This window comes from Acipenser ruthenus, chromosome 33, assembly GCF_902713425.1.
Source record: "Acipenser ruthenus chromosome 33, fAciRut3.2 maternal haplotype, whole genome shotgun sequence".
In the NCBI taxonomy this organism is placed as follows: domain Eukaryota; kingdom Metazoa; phylum Chordata; class Actinopteri; order Acipenseriformes; family Acipenseridae; genus Acipenser; species Acipenser ruthenus.
In genome coordinates this window covers 7,665,496-7,676,840 of record NC_081221.1, presented here as the reverse complement: position 1 = coordinate 7,676,840, position 11,345 = coordinate 7,665,496, and the positions used below count along the sequence as shown (strand labels likewise).

The window sequence follows — 11,345 nt, the reverse complement described above, 5'->3', positions numbered from 1 at the left end:
CCTCCACCACCGCCAGGAGCAGAGGAGCTGGAGCTGCCTCCACCACCGCCAGGAGCAGAGGAGCTGGAGCTGCCTCTGCCTCCACCACCGCCCGGAGCAGAGGAGCAGGAGCTGCCTCTGCTGCCCGTACCTCCGCAGGGAGTACGGTGGCCGGAGCCCCAGAAAGGGGAGCTGCCGGCCACGAAGAAGGGGGAGGAGGTCTGGAGACCACTTTCCCCAGCAGCAGTTTCGCTGCAGGAGTTCTTGTGGCCGGAGCCCCACAGGAGGGAGCTGCCGGCTACGAAGAAGGGGGAGGTCGGGGGACCACCTGCCCCCGCAGCTTTTTCGCTGCAGGACGGGACCAACAGGCTGTCAGCCGTGCCACTACCGGCAGGGGTGCTGACAGCATTGCCAGCCAAGGGCCCACTGAAGCCTCCCTTCCCAGCCCGAGACTTTGTCCTGGACTGCTGGATTTTTAAGGGGGGAGGTGGCCGTTGAGGCCATGTGTGCTGCGCACAAGGGGGGGTATATGTGGCAATGTGCCCCGTCCCTGTGTGCATTTGTGTATGTTGCGTGTGTAAATGTTGGTGTATAGATTGGTACACGGGATATAAACGGGTCTGTGTTTCACGTGTATTTAAAGTGTAGATTTGTATTTAGGCACGAGGAGAGCACAAATCACTTCACGTGCTGGTTAAATGTAATATGTGAGCACGGGGTTGCACAGAATTAATTCACGTGCTGGGATTCAAGTGAATAATTAATTAGTAATTGAATCCCAGCACAATAGTATATATAGACGCACATTTCTTGCACTCAGGGTTGGGTGTTCGAGAGTGGAGAACGGGTGAGAAAGAGAGAAGGAGAAACGTAAAGTAAAATAATAATCAATAAGTGTTTTGTTTGTACTCACCGTGTTTGTTCGTCTCCGTGCACCGTTTGTTAAGTGTTTAGTCCGTTTTGTTTGTCTTTTTATTTTGGCGTGTAGTGCCGTGTCCTGTGTTTTTGTTGTGTTCCAACCTTTTATTTTCTGTGCTGTTAATTATTAAATGCTGAGCGCGATCACGCGCTCAGCTTAAACAAACCACATCTCTCTGTTTATTTACTTCCTGCTTCTGGTCTGACGCCACCCACTCCGGCCGTCTTTGTGACAGTTGTACATATCTTTCTCAAGTGAGCCTGTGTTTGAATCCAAACATTGGAGGTATTTATAGGTTTTTGACGGCATGACAACTACTTGTTATTGTTTACATTCAAATTCATGATTTATTCTTACATGATGTAATGGTGTTCTATATATTGTGACATCATTTTTACTTCTATCTTTGAATCTGTATTAATTCTAATTAACACTACTTTATATAAACTTATATTTTTATTATATCATGCAATGCTGGCTCTGAGGATCAGTCTAGATTTGGCCTCCCCAGCGCATCAGCATGCACAACTTTTGAATGAATTTTGTTTATTTATTTAAATGTTATATATTTATTGAAGTTAATTAGTTCATTCTTTTCTGTTGAGTCCCGCTGGCATAATCGTGTTCAGTCTATTTATCCATTTACTTTCTTTTATTCTTCTATATGTCGCATTGTCTAATTTGAGCTGTTCTAATACTACAAATTTTACGTCATTTATGTCATGTCCCTGACCGGTGAAGTGCTGTACTATTGGTTCATTCATTTTTTTGTTTCTAATTAATGAAAGGTGGTTCTGAATTCTTTTATATAAAGTAGTTCCAGTCTCTCCAACCTATTTGATTTCATCACATTTTTCACAGGCTATTCCATAAACAACATCGCTATTTTTACAGTAGGCATTAGTTTTTAGTGGATATGTGGTGTTCTTATGTTTAATTATATTTTTACGTTTGTCTATGTATTTACACACTTTACATCTACTAGTGCATATGTTCGTAGAACCTATTTTGTCAATTATTCTTTTATGTTTACTGTGAACTAAAATATCACCTAAATTAGCTTCTCTTTTGAATGCTACAACTGGTGCCTTAAGAAATACTTTTTTTAATTTTTCTGAATTATGTAGAATCCGCAAGTGTTTCCAAACTATCTTAGAAATATTGGGCAAAAGTTTAGAGTAAGTCATTATTAATGGGACTCTTTTGACCTTTTTATCTCTATTTTTATAATCTAGTAGATCATGTCTTTTTAGTTTATCCACTTTTCTTAACTCCGTCTCTATAATTCTTTCTTTGTAACCTCTTTTTTTAAGATTTGTTTTTAATACATTTCTTTGTTTTACATAGTCACTTTCTTTTGAGCATATTCTTCGTATTCTTATTCCTAGACCCTTTGGGATTGCCCTTTTAGTGTGTATCGGATGTGCAGAGGACATGTGTAAATACTGGTGCATGTCAGTAGGTTTACAGAAGAGGTCAGTCTCAACTGAACCTTCTTCAAGTTTTACTATGGTATCTAAAAATTCTATTTCTTTCCTTGTCCATCGAAGGTCCACCTTAATATTACTGTGTATTTCATTTGCCATTTTATGAAACTGGAAAAGAGATTCTTCTCCATGTATCCAAACCCCAAAAATATAATCTACAAACCGAATGTATTCTAAAGGTTCTCTTTCCGATTTTCTAAGTAATTGTTCTTCCCATTTCCCCATGTATGTACTGGCAAAATGCATTCCTAATTTAGATCCTATTGCGGTACCATCGTTTTGTTTGTAATTCTATCAACAAATGTAAAATAACTGTTTTCTAAAACTATGTTGATCATGTTCAGTACCTCTGCTGTAGGTATTGATTTATCTAGTCTATTATCTAGTGCTTTTTGACAAGCTTCTAAAGTTTCTTTACGCGGGACACTTGGGTACAAGGATTTTACATCCATGCAAAATAAAATTGTATTCTCTGGAAGGTTGTGTTTTATTGATTCAAGTCTTTTTAAAAATTGTGTTGTATCCTTAACATAGCTTGGTAATTTCTCAACGTGCGACCTAAGTTGTTTTTCTGCTATTTCAGCTATTATGTGTGTTGGATTATCAATTGTACTGACTATCATTCGCATAGGGTGATTTTAGGATTTCCTCTTGCTAGGCCTGTTCTTGCATATATATATATATATATATTTCCTTGGCAGTCAAACTTTGATACTTTAAACCAGTGGTACTCAATTACATTCTCAGGTGGGCCAGATAAGGCAATGTCCAAACCTTGGGGGGCCACAGGGTGCCATGATGTGCGTAGTGGTGGGGGGTTGTTTAAATGGTCATGAAAATCTGACTATCCAATCAGACTTTACATACAGTAACAAAACGTTGCAAAACTGCACTTGCACCAATCAGCTAATACATCTCAGAAATAACTACTAAATATGATACAATGTTTGATTGCCATTAATAATAAAAATAGAAAGCAAATATAATTTCCTGACCAGTATTCAAACGATATCTTGCAAACCAATAATTATACAAATCTCACTGTAATGCTATTAAAACAGCATGTTATTAATTTTAATTTTATTAAAATTAGAAACTGTTCTTACAATTACTGCACAGCAAGCATTCAAGTTAACTAACGGAAGCACTTTTGTTGTGGAAGCATCTTATTAAGCGCCTGATTAAAAGTGTAGCACGGTGTCTATATATGCATGTTCTAGCTCCAATGTGTTTAAATGTCAATGAAAAGTTTCTAAATGAAATACATGGCATGACAGTAAACAGAGGGGGAAATAAACTTATGTGCATATCCACCATGCCATCTTTGAGAGACGTGCCGCAGGTGCATTTCTTACGGTTGCCAAACAGGTTTTTTTCAAGCCCAAATAAAAGATCTTTGACAGGCTCGGTTTCTTCGGCCAATTTCCTGTGACTAAACACTTACTGGTGGCCGCATTGCTAATTTTCCTAACAATACTTAGTTTATCATATGAAAAATAAAGGAAACATAGACATACGCACTTAAGTTTTTTCATGTATTTCTATAATAGTTTCTCATTTTAAAACATACAGCAGCCCCGCTCAATTTCCTGAGACTTTCTACAATAAACTGGAGACAAAAATCTGGTGTTTTGGAAGATTAAAAAAAAAAAAGGTTAAATATGACAACAGTCAAACGTAATAAGTTAATCAATCATATAACTTAATACAAAACCTAAGCTAAAGTACATTACTAACATTTAAGTTAAGTTAAATTAATACAAATTAATACAATAATGCAGACAGGCTAAAAGAATTGAATCATTCAGTCTTGAACAAAGAAGACTACGCAGTGATCTGATTCAAGCATTCAAAATCCTAAAAGGTATAGACAATGTCGACCCAGGGGACTTTTTTGTCCTGAAAAAAGAAACAAGGACCAGGGATCACAAATGGAGATTAGATAAAGGGGCATTCAGAACAGAAAATAGGAATAGTATACTGCATTATCTGAAAGAAATGCAACAAACTGTAAAAAGTGTTTAGCGGACCACTGAACATTTACAAAGCATCATGTCAACACCACTACATTTCCAGTAGGCAACACTTCAACAATGATAATCACACTGCTGAAGACATCAACAATGATAATCATACTGCTGAAGACATCACCATAGTGGGATCAGTCATTGTTATGGAATAAATGCTGTTTGGAAACAAAGGGAATGCGAGTTTATCTTCAAACTACTAACTTTGGAACCTCTTGAAATAAACATTCTATTCTGCCATAATCGTGCCATCATCCACAAATGTCTTGCAAAAACAACAATATTTTCTGCACTGTGTTTACTTTTCTCTCTACACAGCTGAAGAAGGGATTTTGTCCAAAACATCATGAAATAAATTATTTTAAATAGAATTTAATAATTTTGTATATCGCATATATATCACATCACCCAACATTTGCCTTTTAGTTCATTAAGCTGTAGTGACTTATACAAAACAAACTGATCATATGTAGCCATATTAAACTGCACCCAACTGTAACCTATTCTCTCCAAAATTATAGATAATCAAGTTATCTTGTAAACTGTCTTCGTTTAGTCTGTGCCATTACTGTCGAATACTTTACTCACGTAGAAGTGTATTTAATTTCCTATAAAAGTATACAATAATATCCAAGTCTTTCTCACCACTCTGCAATTATTTGTCTGCCTTCCAATTTGGTAATCCACAAAACACAAATAACATATAATAAAACTAAGATAAATATATAAAAACACATAAAACTAAGATAAATATATGTCTGTAGTTTGATGGCCTTTTATATATGGCCAACAAGAGGTTCTTAATGTCCCTGCAGTTTATAAAAGCTTCCTGTTGTGCCGGCTCAGCATGCTGTAGATGCAGTAAGGAATGATGCCCACAGTGGCCAGCGGCACAGCTGCACTCTTACAGAAAGACAGCAGGTAAAACAAGGCTGCTATTTTGGTGGGGGGTTTGAAGGAGTCGATGAGATGGAGCACCACCAGCGAGGCAGCGATACAGCCCAGCCTAAAGGGGGCACTGTGGCCCTGCTTCCCTCGGCAGCTCTCCATGTAGAGTGGGGAGTTGATGGCGAGACCCAGTCCGAAGAGGGTCCCCAGGTTGCGGAGCAGGCTGGCGAAGGGGGTGGTGTCCATGTGGACCCACTCGGCTCGGACGCACCACCTCTTGGCTTTTTCCAGCGTCCATAGCAGGTCCACTCCCAGGACTTTGAGTAGCAGGTAGAATCCCACAGTGAAGCAGAACAGGAACAGGGTGGTGTTGAGGTACTTCTTAAGGCTGGCGCCATAGATCCACTGGATGTGGCTGAAAGCTTCGGCTACGATCATACCTGCAATAGGTAACATTTTCTGTATGTAAGTAAATAATGCTATACATAAATGATAACTGTGGCACAAGCAAGTGTATGAAGAGATATGGTATTCAGAAAAAAAACACATGGTTTAAGTTAATTAATTAATAAAACAGTGACATCACCCCTTTGCTATTTTTAAAAAAAAAAAATCTACAAAAAAAAACTTTTCCTAGTGCAGCTGGGTAATGTCCCTCCTTCCTGACTTGTATCTATCATTGATTCGCTCTTTAAACCCACCCCAACTACTCAGTGGCATCAAATTCCTACATTTCTATTGGAGACCCTGCATGCGAGATTTAAAACAAGACTACAAGGGTTTAAAGCTGTATTACAGTTAACATACAGAGGATTTTAAACAGAATTGCAAATTGTGGCGAAATGTAAAAAAATGCTTACACACACAAAAACCCCAGAAGAATGTGCCCGTGACCATAGGGATTTAATTGTGGAAAACAGCAAAGGAAAGAAAGTACAACTTAAGTGTGCAAGTACTGTCGAGTTATTATACATATTTTGACAGAAAAAAATGCCCAAGCATTTTGGAAAGTAACTGAAAACAATCATTTCAGATAAAAAGCAAAAGTCCTGAAAAAAAAAAGGTTGATATAAAACTAGAAAATAGAAAAATAAGCACCGAAAAATTAAATAAATAAAAAATGAAAAACAGAAGCCCTATATTTAATATATGTTTATCAAAAGCACATATCATGAGATTATATATATAATAACTTAAATATATAATGCAAAAGCAGGGTATAAAGTATCCCTTGACCAATATGACCAATTGCGATAGTTTTAAAATGCAATCTGAGTGAAGAGTGACACTGACCTTTGATGACCCCTGTGATGACCTGGTGTGGGAAGTGGGCAGCCAGGAAGATCCTGGACAGACAGACACAGAACTGGACACCCCAGAACACTGACCACAGCACAGCACGAACACACCTGAGACAACACAGTGCAGATAGCATTCAGAGACAGCAGCATAATCACAGTCCGTGGTAGATTTCAAAAACGTAGTTAGATACACTTAATGTAATGTTACCAAACAGGGTTCTTTGAGTAACAAGGTTATAAAAAGCAACATTTATGAGGACAAGTTAGGAGATCATCCTCTCTGCTGAGTTTGGAAGGCGAAGAGCTAAATACATAAGAAAGTGAAGTACACAACTTAGCTGGTTTATTTTTTAGTTCAATCAAGATTGTGTGGTTGTGGGCTCCTGAGTGGCGCATCCAGTAAAGGCGCTCTGCGCGGAGTGCAGGATGTGCCCTATAGTCTGGAGATCGCAGGTTCGAATCCAGGCTATGTCACAGCTGACCGTGACCGGGAGTTCCTAGGGGGCGGCGCACAATTGGCTGAGCGCTGCCCGGGTAGGGAGGGCTTCGGTCGGCAGGGGAATCCACAGCTCACCGCGTATCAGTGACCCCTGTGGCCGATAGGGCGCCTGTGGCTCTGCAGCGGAGCCACCAGATCTGTGTTGTCCTCCGGCACTATAGGTCTGGTGGCATTGCTGTGGATCTGCAGTGCGAAAAATGACGGCTTGGCAGGAGCACGTTTCGGAGGACGCGTGTTCCAGCCTCCGTTTCCCGAGTCGGCGGGGGGGTTGCGAGCGGTGAGCCGGGGATACAGATAATAATTGGGCATGCTAAATTGGGGTGAAAATCGGGGTAAAATAATTGGCGACGACTAAATTAAAAAAAAAAAAAAAAAAAAGATTGTGTGGTTGTTATCTACAAAGCTATGAGGACTACTCTGAATGATTGTAATGGTTGGGAAGCAGCAGCCAAATAAATTATTGGCATGCACTGTTGATGAAAGTGACATTCTGAAATCTTCATTTAATTCACATATTTTAGTGGTGAACGAGAGTGCCTGCAGAAAACTTTGTTTTAACTTTCCCTTGAAGAGTAACATTATATCCTTAAAGGGGAAGTTTTTGAACCTCAGTTTTAATGCAGATACAGTTCAGTTTTTGTCTTATTATTTACAATAGTCATTGCGCAAATATGAATGTTTTTTTTTTTTGCATCAGTAAAAAGTAAAAGTATAATCTAATGGGCATCGGTATCTGATGCGGCTGGCATTCCTGCTAGATAAACTCAGATATGTACTCCTTAGATGTTCTACAATTACGCTTTAACAAACTTTTTCCATTTTCTTTACTCAAATGACTCTCTTAAAATTGAGAAATCCGTGAGGTTAATAATATGTTGTACATCAAAGATCATTAACACAAAACTAAACTGGGTAATCTGATGTCTATACAGAAATATACTTACCAGTTTTTCACAGAGGGTTGATGTTTCTGTAGCAGTATGGTGAGAATAGATGTGACCATCACATAATACACCCCAGCTGAACCCATGGCGTGGCCTGAGGGACTGCCTATGTGGAGAAAAGAAGCTGATATTATTGCTTGCCATTGTTTTATCTATATACAGTGGTTAAACCATTCATTAGTATACTCAGAGAGATGTGTGGTATTGGGGATGAAATAGCAATGGTGTGTTCTTTTTTGTTTCAGTCGTCACATTCTAGTGACTTTTTCAAACTTTAATACCCCCATGGCCTCACTATAGCTCTGAGAATCATGTCTCACCTGGCACACGTGGTACACCAGCATGTAATCAATAACCTCCCTGAAACACTTGTCATGATCTGTGCATAAGAGTCCACATTTTGAATGAATGTTAAATACGAGTTCAAACCAGATGATTGTTTCTGCAAATCCCACTTCACACAAAAGTTTGTACTTCAAATAAAACAGCATCTCATTTCCAATACGTTTACAGTCTAGCTTAACAGATCGGAATCAAGTAGAAATACATGACATTTGTTCTTGAGTAGCAGTCTAGTAGTTGGTGGATGCTCACCTGGTCCGGTTTCACAGGTGACTGGGAACTGCTCGATGTGAGGCACTGAAGAGTTGCTGTAGTAGGGGGTCTCGTGAACCCACCAGTAGGGCCTCTGTCCAAAGAGAATCCTGTCAAGAAACGAACAGGAAGAACAAATGTGTTAATCATCATGAGCTCGTAAAGAAGGCATGCCAAGTCCTTTTGTAATTGTTTAAAACTGGGGTTCTGAGGAATCAATGTTAATGAACCTATGCACTTCAATCCAATTAACCCCCCACCCCGATTCCAGCTCCAAACTGCTTTACATGCAGAATATAAAGAAGACTTGGGAATGGAGTCCTTGAGCACCTTGAAACTAATTAGATTGTGCATATAAAATATTTAATGGATCAACAGTTCTGAAAATATAGGTACAAAATGTATCCATAACACTCCATCAACTCCACTAACAGCATGATTTTCAAACAGGGCAAAATAAGAACTAGTGATTTCTAAAACGTGATTTGGGTCACTAAACATATGGCTTTCAAAGGGTTGAAAGGGCTGTGTCGTGTATCCACCTGTTGAACGCTTAAAATATAAATAACTTGATTTAGTTACACAAATCGGGTATTAAAAATTAGTTCTTATTTTGCCCGTTTTGAAAATCAGGCCCTAAGTATTCTGTTTATACAAGTGCAATGTATAGAAAAGAGAGTGTTCAAATTTAACAGCTGAATTCAGATAATTAATTTTCTTAGATCAAGCTAAGAAAAGTAGGCAGTCCAAGTTTAGCATTAATTGCCATCTTTGAAACCAGCTGATAGCTACCACCAGATATAAATGTTTACTGTAAAACATGTGTGTGGTATTTTAGTATGACTTTCTCTATATATTTGACAGTCTTTTTCTATAATATAACATGTTTCCCTCTGCCTAAAACTATTTTTATTTTAGCTCAATATAAGTTTACTGTATTTTTATTATAGGTAAATATAAGTTCAGAAACATATTAGTTTAGCCATATCCTCCAGTTTGAAATTAGTTTGCACTGTGTCTATGGAGGGAAATGAATACCACTGATATACCAATACATTACCTGAACAGTAAAATGACCCTGACCATTAACTTAACTCACTAAGCATTTGCAGATGATATTCCTAATATAGTGCTATGGTACTAAAAAGCATTGTATGTAATGGTTCATTTGAAAAGATGTGCAGAAAGACATACATAAGATTATAGTAACTGTTAAACCTAAGATTTTCTTAATTGTTATATATGTTGTCCAGCAAATGTATTTTGAATTGCATTTCATTTTACGAAAATTGACTACAATGATGTAAACACAATCTTAAATGTTGTTATGCCAAAATTTGAACCAGCTTCTGTTATACTACTATTGCCTCTGGATACAGAACCATTGTAGAGTCACGGCATTGCGCTCTGGAATTAACAGCTGTGATTCAGTTCATTCAGTGACTCCCGCTTGCAAGCTCACACTCACCACTTGAAGACGAGGTTGAGCCAGTCCCCGATGACGGCCACCCAGATGAGTTTGACTCCCACAGACTCGCTCAAGTGGAACCAGATGGGGAAGAAGATGAAGAAGGTGTTCCTGAGGTCTGCAGCAAAGGAGATGAACAGGAACCAGCTCTGGGAGTCTCTGTATTGGGTCTGGAGGTACTGCACCATGCTCACTCCGGAGCTGTGGAGCAAGTCCATGCCGGCGTCCATCCTTGGTAAAACTATGAGATTACTGGAGCCACTGTTGCCTTTGCTGTGTAGAAATGTTTGTCTCTTATCTGTTCCAGCCTCATTATATACTAACCTGTGAATCGGCCTGGTACATACAAGGTCTGATCTTTGGACTTCTACTGGCTTTGAAGAACAATTACATCATAACAGGCCTCAAACACAAACATGTTTAGAGCTCTTTAGGCAGAAAACAACTCAGCTGGCCAGGTATTGATTAACTTTACTAATTCTTATTTGCGCAGTATTGACGACATTTCTGGGAAAATCAAATTCTAATCAGGTGTTAGTGGGGTGAACCAAGTCACCTATTATAGTCACATTGTATGCTTGTTACATTATTTGTTTAATGTCAAACCCTCTGTGTCTCTCTCGACTCTCAGCAGATACCCACATAGTAACATAACACCCTGTTACATTAGCATATGCACCTATTTACATGAATATATGGTATCCAAATATAGTCCTAGGAAAAGGTGAGACGAGATGGACATAGGGGGTTAATACACTAGCCATTTGCTTCTAGAAGCTTGGGTTCAAATCTGTCTGAGCTCACAACTGAAATGATTTTGATAAATAACATTAAGATATCATTATCAAACAGCAATAAGGACACAATGAGTTGGGAACAAATATTGCACAGCGGTACTGTTATCGTACCACAGTACTGCATGATTACCAGTATGTATTGGTTTATACCATTGGGAAAGTAAAATATGATACCATAGTACACTTTTATGTTTTTGGAATATTGCATTGTACAAAAAGTTCAAACGTTTTAAAAGTTAGATAAACACTAGCTTGCAGATGCAGGGTGTTGTCAAGGTTCAAGTGTTTAGAGGTTGAAACGCTAATTTTAGAATGAGTTTGGCAAACGTTCAACATGCCGCTGGTTATAAGCAGTGCATCAATGTCTTATCAATGACTGTGTGCCATAATTAAAGCTGTCAGAGTAATGTTTTTGGGCAGTTTGCATTGTTATATTGCACTG

General features: G+C 38.7%; 1 protein-coding gene across 1 annotated transcript; it reads right to left on the bottom strand.

The window, feature by feature from the left end:
- Positions 1-3,906: 3,906 nt before the first annotated feature.
- Positions 3,907-10,398, bottom strand: LOC117433250 (glucose-6-phosphatase catalytic subunit 1-like). The gene is made up of 5 exons (XM_034055351.3): positions 10,107-10,398; positions 8,639-8,748; positions 8,045-8,150; positions 6,594-6,709; positions 3,907-5,740 (listed from the first exon to the last, which is right to left on the bottom strand). Exons 1-5 carry the CDS (start codon positions 10,334-10,336, stop codon positions 5,229-5,231), a joined length of 1,074 nt encoding a protein of 357 aa, XP_033911242.1. The 5' UTR covers positions 10,337-10,398; the 3' UTR covers positions 3,907-5,228.
- Positions 10,399-11,345: the final 947 nt, after the last annotated feature.